The 24,390-nt window shown below is 49.1% G+C and overlaps 1 protein-coding gene and 1 non-coding gene across 3 annotated transcripts in view; one reads left to right on the top strand and one right to left on the bottom strand.

Annotated features, from left to right (window-relative positions):
- HSPA4 (heat shock protein family A (Hsp70) member 4) overlaps nucleotides 1-6,972 on the top strand; it is a 48,064-nt gene extending 41,092 nt beyond the window's left edge. For both annotated transcript variants that reach the window (XM_025860815.2, XM_073878667.1), the window contains 4 exons: nucleotides 789-896; nucleotides 3,247-3,366; nucleotides 4,397-4,558; nucleotides 4,775-6,972. In XM_025860815.2, the coding sequence (XP_025716600.1) occupies nucleotides 789-896; nucleotides 3,247-3,366; nucleotides 4,397-4,558; nucleotides 4,775-4,978 (594 nt within the window). In that variant the 3' untranslated portion in view covers nucleotides 4,979-6,972. The remainder of the gene's footprint in view (nucleotides 1-788; nucleotides 897-3,246; nucleotides 3,367-4,396; nucleotides 4,559-4,774) is intronic.
- Nucleotides 1,695-1,823, bottom strand: LOC112815211 (small nucleolar RNA SNORA70). The gene has a single exon (XR_003205949.1). It is a non-coding gene; the product is annotated as a small nucleolar RNA SNORA70 (small nucleolar RNA).
- Nucleotides 6,973-24,390: the final 17,418 nt, after the last annotated feature.

Here is a 24,390-nt window from a genome sequence, read left to right on the forward strand (position 1 = left end):
ATGGGCTTTTTTGGGGAAAAGTTTTGTGTTTCTTTTAGTGCAGTGTTTCCCAAAGTCTTGTCTTTGTGAATCATTTCTTTTTTTTTTTTTTTTTAATGCATCACTTTTTGATATATTTGCATGCTTTTGTTTACCTGGTATTTTTCTGTAAGTCAGCCCACCCTTCTCTCATGTTTCTGTATTTTAATTCACTTTTTTAAAAAATTGTATAATTGACAACATTAGTTTCAGGAGTACAACACAATGATATTTGTATATATTATGAAATAATCACATAAGTCTAATTATCTGTCACTGCACAGTTATAAAAATTATTTTTTAAGAGCTACTTATTATTAGCAGCTGTTAAACAATACAGTATTTTAGTTATGTAGCTTACATTTTTTAAAGATTTTTTTTTTTAAAGATTTTATTTATTTATTTGACAGACAGCGAGAGCAGGAACACAAGCAGGGGGAGTGGGAGAGGGAGAAGCAGGCTTCCCGCTTTAACTGACTGATCACCCAAGCCCCCCCAGCTTACATATTTTTAAATGTAGTTTTTATTTCTGAAATTTTCAAATAACCAAATTATCCCGAATTTTAAACCTATCCCCTGCAACAGAGAGAAGTAAAACTGTCTGTAGCTATCAAGCAAGTGACATTGCTGTTCTTGTCTATGTCCCTTGTCTGTCCCATCCCCTCCGTATTTTAAAGCAAATTCAGATACTGCAGCCTTTGCCTATTGACTTCGCTGGGCAACGAGCTGATTTTTGACTGACCTAATCATAATATTTTCTTCATATTTAGGATCGTAACAGTTTTACCTTGAAACTAGAAGATACTGAAAATTGGTTATATGAGGATGGAGAAGACCAGCCAAAGCAAGTTTATGTCGATAAATTGGCAGAATTAAAAGTAAGTGATTCTTGGGGTGCCTGGCTGGCTCGGTTGGTGGAGCACGTGACTCTTGATGTTACATTCGTGAGTTCAAGCCTCATGTTGGGCCTAGAGCTTACTTAAATAAAGCAGGAGGATGGAAAGCATTTCCTTTTGACTGTAAAAAAAAAAAAAAAATGATTCTTGAAAGCAGAAGTGTTCTGAAACCTAAACCCATGCTGTAATTTCCAAGGATTTCTCTCAGAATTGGGAGGAATTTTCATATCAAGTAGTGAAGACAGGCTGAAAGTGATTGAAAAACTATACCCTTTATCACTTACTGTCATTTTCTTGTTTTTAGAACCTTACAGTAACAAAATTCTTTTTTTGGACAGGAAGTAGGATTTAGTGATGGGCATGAATAGGGAGGGGGCAGTGCCGAGGTTCTCATGAGTGCAGAGCCCGCCATTTGTCCAGGGGGCCACGATTAGGCATTATTTGACCCCAATAATGGGGGTCATCTGGGATGTTATCCCATGACATCTGGGATAAGCTGCTTTTCAGCTACCATGTCTTCAGATTCATCCGCATTAAACTTAGTAAAGCCCACTTCTTGGAGATGTGGATCTTCTGGCAGCCAGGGAACTTGAACTTGGCCCTGCATAGGGCCTCAGTCACATGCTCCTTGTTCTGCACCTTGGTACGGATGGACATGATGACTTGGCCCATGTGGACCTTGGCTACTGTGCCCTGGGGCTTTCCAAAAGCACTCCGCATACCTGTCTGCAGCCTAGATTGGAGATAGCATGAAGTCAGACCTCAATGTCCACTGGAAAGGGATGTCTCCAAGGTCCCTTAAGGCAACCCATACAATCAACAGGCTGCATGCATTACCAGGGAGGCTCCTGTTTGTAGCCATGGCGCAAAATTATTTTTCTGAAAATTCAGTTTGGACTTAAAACGTTTTCCTGAAAGAGGTGGCATTCTGGGTGTGGTGGTTGAAAGAATAGAAAGATGTTGACCTGTCCTGAAGGCACCTGTAGTGCAGTTGAGGCAGGGTTGTTCATACAGTTTTGATTTTTGGTAAAGCAAAGTATCTGTTTTGTATTTAAAGAATCTGGTCGTTAAACCTTAGGGTTAAAAGTACAAAAAAATGAGGGTGCCAAAATAGCTCAGTTGGGAGAGTGTTATGCTGAAGATCTAAAGGTCCCTGGTTCATTCCTGGTACACTGAGTGTTTTAGTGCACGTCCAGCGTCATGCCTTTCCTCTCAGTTAAGGACTGTAAATGAATGAAGTGATTGTATTTGAATAAAACTTTATTAAAAAAATACAAAAAATGATCCAAGGTTGAGGCCATTGTTTGCAAAAGGATGCAAATGCACGGGAAGAACTTCACATTTCTGTGGGTTACTTACCTTTCTTGTCAAACTGGGCCATTGTGATTAACCTCTGAATGGAATTGCTCAAGGACAGTGCCTGCAGTTTTCCTGTCATTATGGAAGGATAACAAGAGCTTCCAGTGAGACCTCTCCGATGGAGTCTTTTGCTTTACTTTTTATTATGGGAGATGTCAAATAATAGCTTTAATGGTTGTCAGCTTATGGCCAGTTTTGTTCCGTTTCTGCTCCCTCCCACTCCCATTTATTTGAAGGAAGTCCCTCATGTTATATTTATTCTGAAAATACTTCAGTATGTATTTAAAAGAAAATACAACTTTAAGCTATACTATTATCACATTTTAAAAAATTCCTTAATATCATGTTTAATGTCACCATGTATTCAGTTTTCAAGTTCTAATTGTTTTATAAATTAGTTTTTAGTTTGTTTGACTCTGAATACCCCTAAGGACCATATATTTTATGCATTGTCTCTTAAATCTGTGTAGTTCTTCCATCATTTCTGCCCCCTTTCTCATTTATTTAAAAAGATCAGATGTCCTAGGTCAGATTTTCACCCAGTCTGGATTTTCCTGGTTTTCATTTCTGTGCTATTATTTCTAATTCACTTCTTTGTTATTTATCACCATCGGATAAGTTGATGGTTAGAACTAGAGGCTTCATCAGATTTCATTTTCAAAAAATTTTTTTGGCAGGTATGCTTCTAATTAAGGAAGGTATATCACTATCAGGAGGCACCTCCTTTTGGGTTGTCTCCCCACTCTGTTTTGAGAATTAGGACTCCAGTGACAAGTTGAAGTGGCTCCACATGGAATGGTATAGAGGTATATTGTCATATCTAGCCTAAGGATGGATTTCAGTGGAATGGGGAGCGATACTGAGCTTTTCACATCAAGCACACGGAGATGAAACGTACTTTAATTCGTGGTAGATCTCAGTAATTGTAGAAACGATACACTCTGATAGTTTAAACATTCTTTCTTATGTTAAGAATCTAGGTCAACCTATTAAGATGCGATTCCAGGAATCTGAAGAAAGACCAAAATTATTTGAAGAACTAGGGAAACAAATCCAACAGTATATGAAAGTAATCAGCTCTTTCAAAAACAAGGTATCTTTTTCTTATCCTACTGTTACTTTGCTAAAGTTTTGAGGCATTTATATAGCGATTTTTTGCTTTTTTTAAACTATTGTTTAATATTAAATACTTCTTTTTGGATGTTAGTGTAGTGGGTATAATATTTTATAGAATCTTAGTAAGAACTACTCTTTAATAGGTAGCATTTGGAAGTGAGCAGTATTCGATTTCCTTTTCTTGCTGTCAGATGCTTCATCAGTGACTTAACCTGCTCTGTCCTGGTCTTTCTGAGAACCATTAGGCATATGGTTTGGTTTATTATGCAGATGTAGGACTGTCTGAACAGTAAACTACTTAACAATTTTTTGAGCACTTGTGATATACATTCCGTAAATACATTATTTCATTAAATCCTTAGGAGTACCCTAATGAGGTAGGTGGTCATGTCAGTAATAGTTAGAGGTAACTTCTAACTTCCTTAAGCCTCAGTGTCCTTAAGTAACACCCAAGGTTACTATTGAGAAGTGGGGTTTGGCCTGAGGTCTGACTCCACAAATCTTGGGTTCTTAACCACTCCACTCTACTCTAGGTTCTTGATGGATAGTCATTGTAAGAAACTTCTGAGTGATAAATTTGGCTTGTTTAATTTTGAAAAAATTTTGTTTCTAAAAGGTCTCCTTTAAAAAATTGTATTCAGTATTGTTTTGGTTCCTAAGTAGCATGCCTAAACCTCTGCTCTCACATCTTAATGACCTGTAATGTCATGTTTGTGAAATTACCTTCATAAGATTGTCAGGCATGTGCTTTTTATACATTGAAGTCTTTAAATTGCTACCCTTATGTATGTTTTTGGCCCTTAAGTCTATTTCCTGAGTGTTTTAAAAACTGGGGTTACTTTCTCTTAATTGAATTTTTTTAAGGAATTGAATATCCATTTGGATGGTGAGGCTGAATGTGCTTCATTTTTAGAAAGACTATGTTTTTGAAAGACGGGAAACAACTAGATATTTGGGTGGGGAGAGTATCATCCTTTGACACTTGCCTGGTTGTCTCCTGGTTGCAGGAGGACCAGTATGACCATTTGGATGCTGCTGACGTGATGAAGGTGGAAAAAAGCACAAATGAGGCCATGGAGTGGATGAATAACAAACTGAATCTTCAGAACAAGCAGAGTCTGACTATGGATCCAATTGTCAAGGCAAAAGAGATTGAAGCTAAAATTAAGGTAATTTATGGCTTTGAATATTTAATAGTCTTTCCTTGTCAGCCCTGTTATTTATTATTAATGGTCCTTAAAGTGACACTTAGGAGGGAACTTCATTAGTGCATCTTAGTTTCTGGCTTCTGGTTGGGAGGGGGTGGACTTGGGTATAAGTTGAGAACATCATGTAAAATTTACTATTTTTAAGAACCTACAATTTTCTCTCCTTTGCTGTTCTAGGAGCTGATGAGTATCTGTAGCCCTATAGTTTCAAAGCCCAAGCCCAAAGTGGAACCTCCAAAAGAGGAGCAAAAAAATGCAGAGCAGAATGGACCAGTGGATGGACAAGGAGACAGCCCAGACCCTCAGGCTGCCGAGCAGGGTACAGACACAGCGGTGCCTTCGGATTCAGACAAGAAGCTTCCTGAAATGGACATTGATTGATTCCAACAATTGTTTATATTAAAACAGACTATTATAAAGCTTTAAGTTGTCAACTTTGTTCTAAATATCAACTAGAGCAATCAAATACTGGAGATTTCTTAGTCAGTTTTTAGGGGATTTCGTGGGAGGGGATATAGGTAATGTATGGAGCATTTTGACTTCTAAATAGATACAGAAATTAAGTGCATTGTATCTTTTTCATAATGGTACTATTTAGAAGCCCAGTTAGTCTTACTTACCGAGCTTCTGCTTCACTCCTTTTATGTTTAATCATGCTTACACAAGGATAAGTTTGTTTTGGAAAGCTGAGCTATAAGCAAAGGCTCTAACTAGCTGTCAAGCAGACTTTTCATTGTGACCTATGTGGCAGGAACTCTGGAAATTGTGCTTCAAAAATGTGTAGTGGAGATTGCCACGAAGGCTCCCCACCTGGTGTGGGGATGGGGCTGGGGTCCCTGCTTTCTGGGGACTAGAGCATGGCATGGCCTGGATGAACATGGCAGAACATGAGGGGCGTGCACTGAGTTCCTTCATGCTGCACTTCCACTCCACTTAGACTCCCGCCCCTCCCCGCGCCCTGCTCCGGGGAAGGAGCTCCTCTTACAGATGCCCGAGTGCTGCTCTTGGGAAAATAGACCCCTTCACCTGCAGTGAGTTGGCATCTGAGGATTTTGGACCTGGAAGCTCTTCCTGAGAAAGTATGTTCCTGAAAATGCATTCACAGATACCCCAAACATCAAGTCTAAATAATTTTCTTTTTGCAAGGTTAGAATTGGATAGATGTATTGTTGGATGTAGGCATGGTAAATTGAGCTGAGGAACTGATTCTTGTTAATTATGGTGTAAAGACTTGTATCCTGGCGTGCTCATTCAGGTGAGAGATGTTCTGTGTAAATTTGAGGTATAGCTTGAAGTCCTAAGACAAGAGTTAAAAGTTCTTTTTAGCTCATTCACAATTAATTGTATGTTGTGTTAATATCTGCCATGAACCTGCCAATTTATGTGTTAAACAGCTGACAGATCATACAAAAGAAAAAAACACCAAACCCTAAGATACACTGGACTGTACTGGATGAGTCTGAAATTAGTGTTAAAGAAGCTTGGTGTCTGACTTGAGCAACACCGCATTCTTACTGTGTGGCCAATGTCAGATGCACCAAAGCATTCCCTGTGACTGCCTTTTATGGTAGTGTTGATAGGGAAGCATTTTGGAAACTCCAAGGGAAGCCTGTATTAGAGGCCATAGCTGGTACCTGCCTTAGAAACTTACAAGCTTTGTTGGTTACATTTTGGATCTTTGTAATAATTGTTATCTGTGTAACAGAGTACCTCTCTTAATTTTGGCCTATGTTAGAAATAACATGATCTTTGCTTACTTAGAATAAGTTTCTGTCCATCTCTGCACTAAAAAATTTTAGAGTGTTGCCAAGTTCTGAAGTGCTATAGAGAAACCCTGCTTAGAGGAGGAAGGTGGAAGTGTATTTGTGTTGGTGTGTAAGCTCGCATGGAAGCCTTGTAGCACCAGGACTTGGCCCTGTCCTTAGACTGTCTATCCTGTACCTGTCAGCTTTGAGTTCCAGCTGGCCTGCAGTGAGGCCAGTAGCTACTTTGGTGTGCTGGCTGCAGGATTAAGCCAATTCTTATGCAACTGACTCAGTCGGCAATGGCCATTTCTTCTAAGAAAACTTTTTGTGTGGGGGAGGGTGTGGATGTTGGGATGGGGGTGAAATTGAAGTTAAAAGTTTAAACTAGAAATAAGATGATGTGGTCTGCTTGCTCTCTGTTTAGACAGCCTTTAAGACCAATTGGATTTACTTGGAGGCCAGGCCAGAGAGTGTGATAATTGATGACTTGTTTGCAGACAAGAATTTATCCAGATTGCATTATCCAAATTGGTTTGTTAAAGTTCCAGGTCACATTCTTACACTAAGAGAAACATTAAATAAACAGACAAGTTTAGGAAAAATTAATAAAAGAAACCTGTCTTACACTCAGGAATGGTTTCCTTAATTTTTCTGAAAAGGAAGGGTGTGTGTGTGTGTCTGTGTGTCTGTGTGTGTGCGCGCGCGCGCGAGCGCGCGCATTCAACAAAAACTCCAGAGGTAGGAGTCCTCTTAACTAAATTCCACTTGTTAACAGGTGGCAAGAAGTTGCCCTTTTTCTGTACTCAAAATTCTCCCACGTTGAATGTTGGCCCAGTTCTCTGGTATGTAGGAATCCATCTCTTGTGTTGTCTGTCCTTTTGAGGGTTTTGACAACAGCAGAAGATGGTTATGGCCCTATTGAGGACCAGTGCCAGGATTGATGCCTGCTCCTTGGAAGAATGCCATGGCCTGGAGTATGCTAGTAACACTTGGCCACCACTGGATGTGTGGTTGTGTGTGTATGTGTGTTGGTGTGAACGTGGGGTAGTAAGGAGTGTTGAAGTGGGTCGAATCCATCAGAAGAGACCTAACTATAAGGCCTGGGGCCTACATGGGGAGGGGTGTAGGGCCTTAATCCCTAGAGTCCTGCCACTTAACAGTCCCAGTGCTTTGTGTTAGGAGGAGCTGACCTGCCAGGGCCTACCAGTAGGGCTTGTGTCAGCCACCTTCAACGAATGTATCTGCGGCAAGGTTGGCATACTCTTGGGTTTCTGACCTTGGGGAAGGAGTGGGATGTGGTACATTCAGTGGGAAGCCTGGGACCAGCTAGCGGTCATCCAGGGCAACGGGTGTTGGGATCATGTGGAAGGAGAGTAACAGCCCTACTTACTGAAGAGAGGAGCCGGCACCCTGCATGTCACTGAGGAAGAAGGTGTTGGAGGTGAAGCCCGGGCTGGTGTGAAGGTTTTGCAATGTGGCAGCTTCAGCTTGATGGGAAGAGTTTCAGAGCTCGGTGGGGTTGGTAAGGATTCACGGAGAGGCGTTAGACTAGTGGCCTTTGAGTTTGTTTTTTTTTTCCCCAAGCATCCGAAGTGTTTTTTTCTAGAGCTGTTGGTGGAAGTGGAGGGGCTGAGACATTTGGGCTCTGGTGTGGAGCCCTGGGGGCTACAGACCTTTCAGCCTGAGAGTGACAGTGTTTTAGGGATGCCCATATGATGTGTGTAGAATGAGTTGGGCCTGGGAGAAGTTGGAGAGGTAGCAGGATATTAAAAATAATCCACGTTTGAGGGAATGAGCCAAACAAAGGGGGAAATGGTAGGTCCTGGTACTGAAGGAACAGGAAAGATTTGAAAATAACTGCTGGGCGCTGGGGTGGCTCAGTCGGTTAAGCGTCTGCTGCTCAGGTCATGATCTCAGGGTCCTGGGATCAAGCTCCAGGGAGCCCACTTCTGCCTGCCACTTCTGCTTGTGCTTGCGCTCTTTCTCTGTCAAATAAATCTTAAAAAGAAAACTTTGCTGCTCGAAGCTGGGCATGTAGTTAAGCTGTGGCATAATGACACGGCCATGCAATGCAGGCTTCCAGGGCTCCATGAGATTTGGTTGATCTGGCTCTTGATATGCTTCTGTGCACTTGATGTATTTCAATCATTTTTTTAAAAGTGGCTTTAACAGCAAGAATATTGTATTTTTACGTGAGAAAGGTAGGTTAAGAATACGCACACAGCTTCCCATGTTTGGAAGGAACATGGACTCTACATAAAAACGAAAACCAGATGGGTGTTTCAGAATGAAGTGGTTTCCTTCCAAGGCAGAATTGTGGGTGACTGCTGTTTGTCCATGTTTGCTTGTTGATATTTTCTAAGATTTCCGTAATAAGCATTTTGGAATTTTGTAATGTAAAAGTTTTTTAAAAGAATGGTCCCCAGGTTTTGCACGTGGAGCAGCAGACGTGGGAGGAGTAGACCCTCAAGTCTGTAGGGGTCCGTGGACAAGCCAGTGTGAGGCTGGTGTGAGTCCGGCGAGGGAAGGATTAGGAAGTCATTCAGGATGGAGTTGAGAGATCCCAAAGCTACAGCGGTTGTGGAAGGAAGCTGGGGGTTGGGGTGTCTTCCTGGTTTAGGGGCTGAAGGCTTGAGTTGGGATGTGTCAGGAAGAGCAAGCGTGGGAGCTCTGGAGGAAAGGAGCTGCTGGAGAGGAGCGATCATGTGTGAGGCAGGTTAGGGAGCAGGGGAGTTTAGGAAGGGATAGGTGGCAGTGGCTGGGGGGGTGACCTCAGAGTGTGGGAGCCGGGCCTCAGAGGCTCAGTGAAGCTGCAGGGGGAGCTTCTTGGTCAAGAAGCATGGCCCAGTTGGAATGACAGATCAGCTAGGGGAGAAGGGAGATTGGGCAGCAACCTGGGTCCAAGGTTCTGTGTGCAAATGGGGCTTCTTCCCACCACTTACCTGTGGCCCATGCTGCCTTGGAGTTGGCAGTGCATTCCTTCCCTGGGTGCTTCTCCCTTGCGTCTGGCTGGAGCAGCTGGGGACATGACCCTCAGTGCCCCTGTCCTCTGTGAGCTGGATACCGCTGTTTGGAGTAGCTGTCGTAGGTGGAGAAATGAAGGAGGCGACTTCTTCAGGCCAGGAGGCGGAACGGACACACGGCCATGCTGTGGTAGGAGCAACACTTCAGGAGAAGAGAGGATAGAGTAAGTTTTTGAGGGTTCAGGGAAGGGAAGCCCCTCAGAGGAATTGGCAAGGCACAGGCTGCTTTCCAGATTTGTCCAGTAGCCATGAGCCTGAGTGCCAAGCTAATCCCGACCCTGTCTCTCCTCTTGGGCCCCTGCTCTCAGGATAGAGGGAGAATGGGGGTGATACATACTTCTAACTCCTCAGTGCAATTTCCCAGAATCAAGCACAACAAGCAGATAAAAAATACAAATAGAGTTGTGTTTGGGCTTTTTCACTGGCTGTGTCTGAATGTATTTCCTTCGAAGGCCAGGACTGTTTGTTGGATTTGGAGTCCTGGATCCATGGAGGGAGAGAGAACACTTCTTTTCTTAACCATAGGTTAGCAGGCCCTTACCCACCACATTGTTTTTTTCTACTTGCACTTAAAACTTTTAAATATACCGGTCTCTTCAGTTAACACCTGGCTAATGTTTGGCGAAGAGAAAACTGGAAACACGTGGAAAACCCATCTCAATGGCTCAGCTTCCGAGACGTAAATCCCAGCGAAGCATTTCTGAGGATGAGCAGCACGAGTGGGGAGACTATTAGAGGCCTCGGGGGAGAGTGCTGTGAGGACCAGGAGAGCTGTGTGGGATCGGACCCAGGCCCCTGCGGTAGTAAGGGCATCTCCGGGCTGGGCCGGGGCCACTCCTCTGACTTGTCCCGTCCTTGTCAATCGTACCTCCCCACCGGAAGGGTGGTGGACTCTGCCTAGCTTGAAACGAGCCCCTCAGGCAGCATGGAGCCCACAAATGCCAAAGGTGCTCAGGGAATGCCTGAATACGCAAGGGCGTTCTTTTCAATGAATAACAATCCCAAAGCATTAGAACTCTGCTTCCCATCAGATCCCAAGCCCAAGCCTGCGCTCTGTGGATGAGGAAGGGCCCTAAACGGGTGAAGAGCCCAGAGCAGGTGGATGGCAGAGCAGGGAATCCCCGTTCCAGCTGTGAGGACGAACGTTGATCTCCCGGGACGCTGTTTGCCTCGAATGTGGGGCTTCTGCCCTCCAAAACTGAATTGCTAAGAATATGGCCTTGTTTGTCGCAGGGCTGGCTGGGTGAGAATCTGCCCGTCCTCCCGCAGCCCCTTCTGACCTGGTCGCGGATGAGCTGCCGCACGGACGCTGCCACAGGAGGGCAGCATCGCTCTTCCTTTGCCTTGGGTCACACTCCCTCAAGCCTCCGGTCCCAGAATTTGGAGAATGCCATTGGCCATCTGCCCTCCTTCAGGATAGCCAGCAGCAGCATAGGTGTGGCTTCACAGAGGCCCCCAGGCTGGAAAACAGGGGCTCTCTTACCAGCTTTTGCTAGTAACCCCCTAGGTTCTGACCACCCCCACGTGCGGCCTCGCTAATTCCAGAAGAACGTGGGACTGGCTCCAGATTAGCCAGTCCGGTGCTTCTCACACTCAGCTGGGGATCTTGCTCAAGGCAGATTCTGATTCAGGAGGCTGGAGTGGGACTTCTAACAAGCTTGCCGGTGGTGCCCATCATGCGCCGTATTCTCGCTCCGAAGGACGAAAACTGGGGGAGCCTCAGTTTCTTCATCTGTAAAATTGGGATCACACAAGGCCCCTCCACCCCAGAGATGATGGGTGTGGAAGACATTCGTGACAAACAAGAGGAATAAAAGTATTGTGAACACCAGGCATGTAATTTGCCTTCGGGCAGTGCAAAGAATAAGGAGCCTTCTTTCTTGTCCTTGCTTACCTGCCAGGAGCCCAGGCTCCTGAGGAGCAATGCTGAAGGGCGGCCAAAGAGGAGAGAAGCACTGACCTCCACCTGGGGGTGTGGCCTCTAGCCGCTGGCTGGGGGAGCGGGCGCGGGGTGGGGTGGGGGGAGGGTCTCTCCCAGTCCCTGCAGTGACACATGAATCCTTCCTACCTAGAGCCAGAGGTCCCACCATTCCTTTTGCCTTGAGCCGCTCCTCCTGACTCTGTGTGACCCCAGAACAGAGTGGCGTGGACTTCTGTGGGGGGGGGGCGGTGCAGGGGTCCCCAGCTGTGGGCTCAGATCTCCAGGAAGCAGCTGCATGATTATCTGAATCCTGGGCGTCTGCTGCAGAGGGGCGAACAGCAGCTGCAGAACCACCGGACCAAAGGTGAGCCCCAGGACACCTAACTCAGTCTCCTCTCCTTGCCTTGTGGCAGAGATCCCCCTTCTGAGTGGTAGGGAAGGCACGAGCTTCCCTGTGGTATGAGTGTCCAGGCATTTTCCTCCACTTCCTTCCCTTTAAAGAGGATTGTCTGCTGTCACTGCCCAGCCTCTACGAGTTCGAGTCTTGGTCAGCTCATTTTCCAGATTTCTCTAATGCCTCATCAGGAGAATGGGTGCAAGAGACTGCACCGAAGGGGCAGGGGAGAGAGGCGGCAAAGTGGGGGAGCATTTTATGTGAATCCACCCACTGGCCCTTGGGCCTTATCTCTGGGGATTCTCTGCCCTGAGCTTTTCCATCCTGAGCTGTTTGTCAATCCACAGCAAGGCTGTGGATCAGCTGCTGGGCTCCCCTTTAAGGTAACACAGTGGCTCGAAAGCGCCTCTGAATCCCCTAGGCAGCTTGTGAAATACAGGTCGTTGGGATCCAGCAGATCTGCACCAGGGTCTGCGCATTTGCATTTCTAACAGTTCCCAGGTGATGCAGATTCTTTGTTCCTAGGAAGGGGAGCCTGGGTGATGCGTGAACGGGAAATAAATGAAGTTGATTGAGGAAATAAACAGCTGGGGGTGAAGGCTGTGTGGGCAGGAGGGGGAAAGAGAGATTCGGGTACGGTAGTGGGGGAGTGGTAAGAGAGGAAAATGCAAAGTCTTCCTTAAGAAATGCCAAGTCAGAGTTGAAGTTTCTTAGACTACTTCTGAGGGCAGGACTTTGTGTCTCTTTGAATATTACATCCGGTTTACACTGACCCTGGGGGTGATTTGGGTAATGATTTGCCCTGACTTAAGATCACTCCTGTGTGCCTCCCTTCTCCTGGGGACTGGTCTTTGGCTCATCTCCTTGGTGCATCCCACTGCCTTGGGTCATGGAGTAGGTAGGTCTGTGGTTTCTTCTCTGCATGTGTCTCTGCCCTGGCCAGTCTGAGAGCTTCTCCAGAGTGGAGGAGCATTTGCTGAGTCGAGTTCCCTTCTCTAACTGGGCCCTCAGTCTCCAAAGCCCAGCTTCACAGATGCACACCCCTGTCCGCCCCCTCTTCACACTGGAGGGGAGCTCTGTGAGGGGGAGAGGGCCTCACAGGTAATGGGAAAGGCTTTGGTGTATGGCTTTTCCCAGGTGAGACATCGTGTCACACAATTTCCATTATACCAGACTCAGCTCTTTAGCCCCCACTCTGCACAGCTTTTAAGGACATTTTAAAAATAAGTCCTGAATGGGAATGAACTCATCGAGCAGCACTATCTGTTAGTGAAATTGCTTCCTGTTAATTTGAGTTTACAAAATAAATGGCCCCTGACAATGTGGTGTCACTACGATTGGGCCCACCTCTCAGGAATGGCCAGCAGTGGCCACTGGAAGGCGTTCCCTGGGAGCCATGGCAACCATCGGAGGGCACTCGGGGAGTGGGGAGTCAGAACTGCATTCGTTGGCTTATTTTCCCCTTCACATTCCTGAGCAGCCATGGGACTCTGCCCTGGCCTGGGGAGGCAAACCTCAGCAGGGCCCACAGCTATCTTTATGTGGCTCTTAGTCCCGTGGGGCCTACAAATGGGCAGAAAATTCACAACGGATGTGGGGTGGGACGGAGTTATGGAGTGCACTGAGAGGGTGGGCCAGGAACTGAGAAGCAAAGGATGAGTGGGTGGTGGTTGCAAAAGCAGTAGAGAGAGAGAGAGAGGGGTCAGCTTGACCAAGGGTGAGCAGGGATTGACAAACAGCTCAGGATGGAAAAGCTCAGGGCAGAGAATCCCCAGAGATAAGGCCCAAGGGCCAGTGGGTGGATTCACATAAAATGCTCCCCCACTTTGCCGCCTTTATTTTATTTTTTTGGAGAGAGAGAGAATCTTACGCAGGCTCCACACCTAGGGCAGAGCCTGATGGAGGACTCGATCTCACAACCCTGAGATCGTGACCCGAGCCGAAATCAAGAGTTGGATGCTTAACCAGCTGAGCCACACAGGTGCCCCTATTTTTATTTTTTAAAGTAGGCTCCATGCCCCACGTGGAACCCAACAAGGGGCTTGAACTCAGGACATGAAAATCAAGGCCTGAACTGAGATCAAGAGTCAGACACAACTGATTGAGCCACCAGGCACCCCATGTCCCCTTTATTTTATAGAGGGTTTCGGGGCCTTTTGAAATTGAAGATGAGAAATACTATCAGAGATGGGGTCGTGGTGAGCAAGGTCACATTATAGGAAAGGCCACGGGGACCCCTGAGAGAGTTTATAAACCACTCCGGGCTCCGGCTTGGTGATAGGGGAGGATGGAGGAGGGGCATCCTCACCTTGCCTCCTACACCTGGGTGTGTGTGTGTGTGGAGAGGGCTGGCCCCCAGATCTGCCATGTCTTGGCTCCAGGCATATTTGCCGGGGGTTGTTGCTGCCTGAGTGTGGCAGGCTTGAACAGGTACAACAAAGGGCCACGTAGTGTGGTGGGGGCCGCATGTCTGTGGGGGCCGCCCGTGACTACCAGCCAGCACTCAAGGCCTGTACTGAGGGCTAGTACCCTCTGCAGGACGCAATGGGTAAGTCCACCCATGCAAGCCACATGAGGTTCTAGCCGGGAGCATTCCTGGGGCTTGGAACCTTTGTATCTTTCATAGAGAAAAAAGGGGTCTGGCTTTTCCCCCAAGGGTGTTGAGAAACCCTGGTAAGATTTTAAGCTGAGACACGGCTGGGTCTGATTTTCATTGGAGAGAGAGCCTGCTGTTTGTGTGTTGGGGTGGGGCAGGCTGGCGGCAGAGAGGCTGGTGTGAAGCTGTGGGCATCTGTGCGTCCAGAGCTGAGGCCTGCAGCCCCGGGAGAAAGGGATTCTAGGGGGTCGGCTGTGAAGGAGGGTGGTCCGACATGGTGCCCAGGTTTCTCTGGTTAAGTGGGGGATCACATGTGTTCTGAGTAGAATCAGAGGGAATCTGCTTTTAGGAAAAACAGTTTCATGTATTAAGAAAAGTGTGGCGGTGTGCCTGGCTGGCTTAGTCAGCCAGACTCTTGATCTCGGGGTTGTGAGTTCGAGCCCCCTGTTCGATGTAGAGATTACTTAAAAAAAAGTAAAGTCTTAAGAAAAAAAAAAGATTGGTACATATTCAGAATGGGAATCCTGTGAGCCACAAGCAGAGTAATCCATTTGGGGAATGTCTTTCCTCCACAGCCTTCAACTTCTGGCCATTAGAACAGGGGGAGTTGAGGGTGACGGGATGGGGGTGGGGGGTGGTTTGCAGGACGGACTTTGGTGAGGACGCAGGTGATTTGGTGTGACCGTGGAGCCAGGTGGGGCTCTGGCCCTGCGGTCTCTGGGAGCACTTGCTTGGAGATAGGTTGGCCATTTCTTGTCCTTGTTCAACCAGGCTCCCTAATTTCTAACATCCAGATATAAAATGGCTTTGGCTGAGGTTTGTCTGGAAATGCCGGCCCCCACTCCTAGTTGCAGTGGCCCAGCTCATTGCCTGGCTCCCTGACAAATGAGTGACCTCATCTTTTTCTCTCAAGCGAGTTCTGGCTTGCCAAGAAAGCAGTTGAGAGTGGTGGTGTCACAGAGCACAGGGTTGCCGTCCCTAGCTCGAGGACACACGGACGGCCTTCTTCAGTCGCTTGTTCGTGTCTCCTCTGTTTGGCCCGCTCTGGCCTGCTCCTTGGTGGACCCATGTTAGCTGTTAGTGGTAGTGTTCTCCTCCTGGTGAAAATGTAGATGGATGTCCTTACTTCTCACGCTGGGCTCGGGGGGAACAGGCAGGCAGGATATTAAGGAGCTTCTGTGGAGGCTCTGGTGATGCACCCTTTGTGGTGTTTTGGGGCTTTTCCTTCTTAATTCATAGGCCAATTTAGTAGTGATTAAATGTTCTTTTCTTTTCAGCCCTATTTGTGGGAAAATAGCGCAGTTCCCAACTTCACCAAAAACCTGGGACTAGGGACACCTGGGTGGCTCAGTTGGTTAAGGTCTGCCTTCAGCTCAGGTCATGATCCCAGGGTCCTGGGTTCGAGCCCCAAGTTGGGCCCCTTGCTCAGTGGGAAGCCTGCTTCTCCTTCTGCCTGCCCCTCCCCCTGCTTGTGTTCCCTCTCTCGCTGTGTCTCCCCCTGACAAATGAATAAATAAAATCTTAAAAAAAAAAACAACCTGGGACTACATGAACACCTTGCTAGCGCCCTTCCTGGGGCCTGGAGGAAGCTTAGGTTAGGGTGGCCTGCCTCCGCCCTGGACATCTGATGGGCCAAGGGCAAAGCTGTGTCCCCTGAACATGGTGAGTGGCCCCTTTCCGGCTGTTTTGCTGTCCAATGCAGTGTTCCAGGGACAGGGGGTGTATCTGCTTTCTGGGGTTGCTATAACAGAGTACCACACAGCAGGGGACTTAAACCACTGAATTTATCACCTGTCAGGTTGGGAGGCCCGCAGTCTGAAGTCAAGGCGTTCACACGGTTGGTTCCTTCTGAGGGCTGTGAGGGAGAATGGCCCTCTCCTAGCTTCTGCGAGCAGCAGGTGTTCTTTAGCTTGTGGATGGGATTCTCCCTGTGTCTTCACATCACCTTCTCTTTGTGTGTGTCTGTCTCTGTCCAAATTTCCCCTTTTTCTAAGGACACCTTTTATATTGGATTAGGACCCATCCTAATGACTTCATTTTACCTTAACACTTAAGACTCTTTTGGCCATTAAGGTCTCCTCAGGTGCTAGGGGTTAGGACTTGACCGTACTCTTTTTTTCCCCCTTTAAAGATATATTTATTTATTTGAGAGAGAGAAAGCTTGAGTGGGAGGGGCAGAGAGAATCTCAAGCTGACAACGTGCTGAGTGCAGAGCCTGATGCAAGGCTTGATCTCACAACCCTGAGATCATGACCTGAGCCGAAACCAAGAGTTGGACTCTGAGCCACCTGCACCACCCCGGTGCCCCTGCATAGACCTTTTTTTGAGGGGATCGCAGCTCAACCCATAAGAGGCCCCTTTTTGTGTGGGTTTCTCAGGGGCGTCCAGGGCACACCTGTTCAGAGATGGGGCTGGGCTGGTGGAAGGTCTCTGGGATTGTCCTGCGAGCAGGCCCAGGGGCTGGTCTGTTGGGAAGGGCTTCTGGGCTTAAGCAAAGAGAGCAAGAAACTTTGCTGTTGAGAATTCTGGGCAGGGGGGTTCCACCATCCCAGACTTACTTTTCTGTATCTGTCCCTTACTGTAGAGGCAGGTATGAGAGGAGGCATGTGAGCCGAGCTGATGGCACGGCTGGCCTCCTAGCGTCGCTGCTGTGGATGGTCCAGGGAGAGTCCAGAGGACCAGGGAAAGCCGTGTATGTAAGTCACACACCCAAATGTGCAAGAGCCCATCTTCCTCCTTGGTCAGTATAAATGTGCCAAGAGTCAGGCTGATTTGGGTTCTGGAACGGTGCGAGGGGCCTCATCTGCTAGTCCAGGTTTGAGTCAACCGAAGTATAAACTCCAGAGGTCAGGGGCTGGTGACGCCCTTGGACCTGTGCCCCAGGACCCAGGTGGCCAGCAGTGAGCCCTGAGTGGCATGTCCTCTACTCCTCTTTGTGTGTTTTTTCTGCATGTTTTTCTTGGAGCCACAGAGTTTGACCACATCACCAACTCCAAATGTAGCCTTCGCTTCACACACATGGGACAAATGGCAGCACCCGAATCTGCAGTGTAGATCTCACTGCCTCTAACATTTATGAGTGGCAATAAAAGGGAAGGTTGGAACTGTATCTCTGATTCCCAACCACGAGCCATAATTTTACACGCATGAACATCTGTTGGAAGATCCTAGCAGAGAGTGTCAGGTAATTGGCCCGCTTTCGTCCTGGGCCCATCAGTTAGGCCCCATCAACTTTATTATAAATTCTCAGGGATTTATTAGTAAACAACATTTGGGGAGCCCAACGCCGCCATGCTGCAGCCGGGGAGCTCGAAGCCTCTGAGCTTGGGCCTGGCCCTGCATCCTGGGGAGCCGCAGGGTTGGGAGTCACAGGCCACTGTGCAGAGGAGGCCCAGGGCAGGAGGGAGGGGTAAGCGGCCGGAAGCTACAGCTCCCTGGGAAGGAGGGTGTGAGGGCTTCCTACTCCCTGATGGACCCTGGGCTCTGGTGCTCCGGAGATGGGGTGCAGCCCAGAGGCTGAGGAAGAGGTGGAAGGCTTTGGACCTGGATAGGCCTGGCTCAGTCTCGGCTGCACCACCCATGAGCTGGGTGACTGTGGGCAAGGCCCTGAAGTTTTCTGTGCCTCAGTTTCTTCATCTGTTCCATGGAGATGATGATAACTAATCCTACCTGCTGGGGGGAGTATGAGGATTCACCAGAATTTGTGTGAGGGCCCAGCACTGCTCTGGGCACCCAGAGGGGCCCCATGAGTCGTCTGTTCCTACCGGGTACAGGAAGGGAGAGAGCAGAAGCAAACCGCTGGGAGCAGGTGGATGTCCACAGGAGCACTCGAGGACTCTGGCGTGGGTGGGTAGAAAGAGCTGCTTCGGCCATGGCTCCGTCTGGCTTCCTTACAGCAGGTGTGGGCCTGCGCAGAATGGGGGAGGTTGCTGATGACAGCCTGCCCTCGGGGCTGGGAGAGTGGGCAGTGTTCCTCGATTGCAAGGCTCCTCGCCTGGCTGTCATGAACCCTCCTCCTTGGGCCAGCCCCTTCATCCACCTCTGGGTCTACATGTCCTACCTCAACTGCTGGAGGGGCAGAGGTGCTGAGCAAGACGCAGGGTGGCTGTGGTTTGGTGAAGAGGACCCATCACTCGAAGGTCTTCAACGCCCTTTTTTCATGGGTGAGGTTCTGGCTGAGCTTCTTCTCTCTCTTCATGTGCTGGGGCATTCCCAGGACACAGGGATAATGGGCAGCCAGCAGGCCTGCAGCCTGCACTCCAAGGTTTGACCTGGTCTGGGGGACAGGAATTCCCTGGCTTGGGTCCTCTCCTTTGGGTCTGTTGGCCTTGGCACAGCTCATCTGGCTGACCTACCTCGAAGAGCTGAAAGTAGAGCAATTCCTTTTGGGGAGTGCATATTCCAAGTCAGCTGCTTTTAGTCTGGTCCAGAGACAGGCTCGGCTTTCCTCATCTTCCCTGAAAGTTCCAATCTGGTCTCCCTGGGGGGTTGATGAGGCATCCAGTCTGCCCCAGAGCATCCCAGGGTAATGGGTTTCCAGCAAAAACACATGACTGGGCATGTAGCTCAGACAGCCCTGAGCCCAAAGGCCGGGTCCTCTGTGACCCAGCCCTGGAGCCCGTAATTAGCGTCTCTGAACTCTGCTTCGTGATTTGGGAAATCGGGGTAACTATACAATCTCCCTTTGAAGCTGAAACAGGGTGGTGTGTGTAGAGGGCTTAGCGCTGCACCTGGCACCTAGCAAGCTTTCAGTAAATGGTAACTATTCTGATCTGTCAGGTTAAATGAGCCATATTGGCACTCAGCATGAGATGAACCCACCCCGGCTCTCTGCTGTAAAAGGCCAGTTTGGGTGAGGCATTAATAATACAGACCGTGCTGTCAGATGGGGACTGGTTAAAATCCTGCCTCTAGCACCTGTGTGACCTTGGGGGCGTTACTTACCCTCTCTGGGGCTCCTCTCTTGTCCACAGAATGGGTGTAAGAACGTTGCTTCCCTGCTAGGATGATTGTGTATATTGAATGTACACGTCTGGCTTAATGAATGGAAATTTTACGGTCATTAATATGATTATTCACACTCCAGGGAACAAGTGTTTTCTGAGCCCGGCTCTTTCACCTTACACCCTCGGGGCCCAGCGCCCCAGTGCCTGTGGTGGGGCGAGTGAGGAGAAAATCCCTGGCTGTGTGTAGCACAGACAGTGGGGGTGAGCTGAGGCCAGAAATTCGCCACTCATTTCCCAGAGATGAGCATATCTCCGTATTTCTCATCTTACCACTAAACTTGGCTCTCAGGAAACAGAACTGTGGCAGGTCTGGAAGGGAAAAGACTTCTTCTTCTTCTTCTTTTTTTTTTTTTTGCCCGAAGTAGGAAATGGGTGGCTGGAGAGGCTAGCCTGGGACCTTGCACCAAATGGCCCCCTGGATTCAGAGGTGCCCTCCCTGGCAGCTGGGTCTCTGACCTCACCAGCCCCCACCCTGCCTGTGACCCTCCAGGTGTGTGGCACCCTCCGGGGACTGCACGAGAATTTTGTTTTCCATCAGCAGTAAGGCTTTATCTGATGCAATCTCCCCAAAGTCCCTATAATGTGCCAAGGCCCCGCCTGTGGATGAGGAAATGGAGTTTGTGTCCAAGGTCCCAGCCCCGCCCACCTTCCGCCAGAATCTATCCGAGCATCTCATTGCTTTGGCTCAGGGCATCCTGAGGGTTTTTTTTTTTTTTTTTTTTTTTTTTAAAATAAAACATTCCCTTTTTTTTTTTTTTTTTAATTCCAGTGTAGTTAACCTTCAGTATTACGTTACTTTCACGTGTACAATATAGCGGTTCAACAATAGGCTGTATTCTGCCGGGCTCGTCAAGATAAGCGAACACTCCCTCTTTGCCGGGGAGATCTGGGTCTGGCCCCTTCTCCAGCCTCCTCCCCTCCCACTGCCTCCTTCCTGCCCCGGACTCTGGCTACCAGTCCTCCTTGCATTTCTGGATGCCACTCTCGCTTGGTTTTGCATCTGGGGCTTTGTGTTCAAGTTTCTGCTGCCTGGAAGCCTGCTCCTTGGGGGCTCCCATGGCTCCCTGGCTCCCTTGCTGGCTTACTTCTGTTCTCTGGCCCTCCTGAGAAAGGCTGCCCCCCTTGGTTTCCCCATGTAAAAAAGGCTTCTGCCAATTGTTCTTCCCCATTGTCCAGTTTTTGTTTTCTTCATAGGTCTTATCACAAGAGGCCCAGAGTGAGGGGGTTGAGAGAGAGGGCTTAGAACCAGACACACCTGTGCTGTTGTTCTTGATCCCCCATTTACTAGCGGGGTGACCTTGGATCAGCTGGTTAACCCTGTGTGCGTCAGTGTAAAATGGAGGTAATGATAGAACTTTCTTCGTAGGATTAGAAGACTTAATAAGTCTGAAATACTGAGAACAGTGCCTGCCATAGATGATGATTATCACAGTCTGTACTTAACCTTGTTTATTGGTGTTGTAAGGTCGTAAGGCCCTAGATTATAAACTCCAGGAGGCCTGGAACCATGTCTCACCCCATGATGCCTGCAGTCCAGGGCCTGTGACACTACCCAGGGTGTCATGGGTGGTCAGTAAATGCATGTTAAATGCAGCGGTACCCAGTCCATCACAGTGGATGGCAAAACTGGGCCCTCAGGTGAGAGAGAGCCGTTCCAGGCCTCACCTTTGTTCATGCCACATGGACATTCCTAGGTAAAAATTATTCAAGTTTTTAAAAAATTAAAAAAAAATTTTTTTCGTTTACTTGAGAGAGAGAGAATGAGTGGGGGGAGGGGTAGAGGGAGAAGCAGACTCCCGGCTGAGCAGGGAGCCTGACACGGGGCTCGATCCCAGGACCCTGGGACCGTGACCTGAGCCGAAGGCAGATGCTTAACGACTGAGCCACCCAGGCGCCCCTATTCAAGCTATTTTAACTCACCTGTTTCCATTTCTTGCCTTCCCCCAGGAAAGTCGTTTAGAAAGTAAAATAAAAGGGAGTCTTTCCTTACCAACTGAAGCTTCGCCTCAGCTGTGTTGCAGCAGAGGCCTGCCTTGGGCACCAGTGGTGGAGATAGAGTGAGAGCAGGGGCAGAAGACAGGCTTGTCCTTCCCTTCCCTGTGGTCATCACGGAGCTGATCTTTCACGACAAGATGCCTGCGGTGGTGCTGGGATGGGCAGCACGGGGGCCCGGGTCCTGCAAGGTGAGTGGGGAGGGGGCGCTGGGGAGTAGTCGCATGTGCAGTTTCCCTCTGCGACGTGCCCTCAGGGCGTGTGCAGTCCATGTGGGGGAGCGCTGGCAGATGCGGGCCCCTGCTCCCTGAGCACAAGGCGGGACGGGTGGCCGAGACTACCCGGCTGCCTCATCTTGGAGAGCTCACACACCCTCTGAGAGCCTTCATCCCATGTGTAAAACGGACACAGGGATTCTGTTGTCGTCTTCCCTCTCCCCCAACTGCACTTGTAGGCCTGTGGTGGTACCAGGTCCTGTGATATCACAGTTCAGGAAAAGTTTTGGGGGGTGGTGAGCTGGGGTCTCCCTCTTGGAGACCCCTCCATCCCTCATCAGGGGCACCCCCAAAGCTCCCACACAGATTTGGGAGCAGAGCACCCTCTCTCCTCCTCATCTGGGCGGGGACCCCCTCTGAGCATTCCCTCTTTGCAATGTCCCCGGCCTCCCTTCTCTGGGCAGGGTGGGTGTCAGGACGCCCAGGTGAAAGGCCCGCTTGGCCATGCCCCAGGAAGTGGGCAGAGCTGTTCTGTTCGGCGCCAGCCCAGACTCCCCAACAGGCAGATTCCATCTCCCGCATTTACTCCCCTCCCCAGGAGATGGGCCTGCTCTTCTGGGGGCTTGATTCTCTCTGTCCCTGGCCCTGCTGGGATGCCTTTGACAGAGTGCCCAAGCATGAAAACTGTCTCTAGTAGCCTCTCTTTGACCCTGCAGCATTTATGTAGCACCTGCCGTGCCCCAGGCTGTGTTTCTGCCTTCCTGTAGCACCTGCCGTGCCCCAGGCTGTGTTTCTGCCTTCCTGAACTGGAAGCCCAGTGGCAGAGTGTTGGAGCCGGCTCTGGGTGCCTTTCACCCTGGTCCCCCCCCCCCCCCCACTCGGAACCATGTGTCCATGAGACTCCGACGATGCGAGCCCATGTCTGAGTCTCCCCATTACTAATGAGGCTGCAGCCTCATTTGTCTGATTTATGTCCAATATTCTCCTGGTTTATACCTTTTCTCAGCAGTTTAATAATGGTCTATAAACCTGTCTCCCTGGACTTAAGTTTGGAAGGTCTGTGTCTCCGGGGACCGTTTTGATTTTACAAATTCCGTACACTAACTGGGGGAGGTAAACTCTGCCCTGGTTGGCACATCGTCACATGTGTTCCTTTGACTCTCGGCTCCTCGGGAGCCAGTCCCCAGCACGATTTCCCCAAATACTTTGTGATTGCCCTGCATGTCCATGAGCAGGTTGAGTCAGGGACCCTGGTGGCGTCTGGGTCCTGTTCTTTGCTTTTACTCTAGGTCCATCTTTGGGGCCCTGGTGGGGCCTTGGGCCCTGCTGATTCTGGCCAGACCCTCCTTCTGGTTCTGAAGGCACTCTCCTCTCTCCCTGAAGCCACTTTTCTGAGTCCTTGTGGTTTGCGTGTGTGGCCTTGAGCGGCAGAAGTGAAGAGAAGGCACCGGCTCCTTTTTCATGTTTTCTTCGGCCGGGGGTAGCGCAGCCCGACTGCGGACTTGACAGGAGAGGGGCCCTTCGGCTTGGATTCATTGTCCCCTTTGCCCTTGCACTCAGGTTAAATGCTCGGGGACAGAGCGGGTCACATCACCACACTTCTTCTCTGGGTCGAGTTCATCATGCTTGGCCATTTTTCTCTCGGGGCGGGTCCTCGCCTGGGAGATGCCTCAGTGTCTGGGCAGGTGGACATCTGGGGGGCCCCTCCTACCATATTGTTGAGCTTGCTGGTCCTGAGCCCAGCCAGGCTGAGCCTGACACGTCTCCCCATATGTATGGTTGTGTATATGGTTTCTCTCGGGGATTGTGAGCGGTGATGTTTTCCTTTCAGGGATGCTGAGGACATTGCAGAATGGGAGCTGTATGTGGGGTGGGGGCAGACGGGCATACAGAACTGCACACGGGTGAGAAGGCAGTTCTAGTTGTGGTGACACCACATTTCGGAGAGAGGAGCCTGTTGCTTCTTGTGCTGTGGTGTCGCTGGTGTTCCTCAGAAGGGCCTCAGGGTGTGCCTGGGAGAACAGTGCAATGTCTATCTCCGAGTGTATGGACAAGTGGCCCTGAGCCGTCCGTACTTTCTCACTCAAGGGAGCAATAAATGAAGGGCTGGTGTCAAGAGTCCGTTTGTAGCTGGGGGTCAAGGGTCAGTCTGCGGCCACAGGGGCCTGACATTTGGGCTGTCATATGGAGAGTATGTACTCCCTTTGAGAAAAGATGCTGGGCCTATGACATTGGGACCCTGATCTTGTCCTTATTCATTTACACAATAATGACTCACGGGAGGTGTGGTGATGAGCAAAATAGACTCTGTGGTCCCTCCCTTCATGGAGCTTAGATTCCACTGTGGCCAGACATTTAATAAGCACACCTGTGAAAGCGTCCTCTTAAACTGTGATGAGTGCTGTGAGGAAAATGCATGGAAGGGAAGACCTCCTCCCGTGGGGGTGCATGCTTAAGCTGACACCTGAAGGAAAACCATCAAGACAGGTGAGGTGGGCACGGAGGGTATGGGCCCTGTGATGGGAGGCATCTAGGAAGGTTCAAAGGACCGAATGAAGGCTGGTGGCTGGAGCAGAGAGCAGGGGGCCATGGTGGGTGATGGAAGGCGGGGGCCGGCTGCAACCAGACCATGCAGAGCCTTCATGGGAGAGGAAATGCTCCTTCATTGTAGGAGCAGTGGGTAGTGTTGAAGGTGGTTTTTTTTTTTTTTTAATTTAAAAGATTTATTTATTTATATGAGAGAGAGAGAAAGCTCGAGTGCCTGCGCACAGGGGGATGGGCAGAGCCAAAGAATCTGAGGCGGGTTCCCTGCTGAGCACAGTCTTGCAGGGCTCCACCCCACCACCTATGAGATCAGGACCTGAGCTGAACCCAACAGTTGGATGCTTAACCACTTGAGCC

The sequence above is a fragment of the Callorhinus ursinus genome, unplaced genomic scaffold (assembly GCF_003265705.2).
Source record: "Callorhinus ursinus isolate GAN/ISIS: 27379988/994484 unplaced genomic scaffold, GSC_fseal_2.0 scaffold30, whole genome shotgun sequence".
Classification (NCBI taxonomy): domain Eukaryota; kingdom Metazoa; phylum Chordata; class Mammalia; order Carnivora; family Otariidae; genus Callorhinus; species Callorhinus ursinus.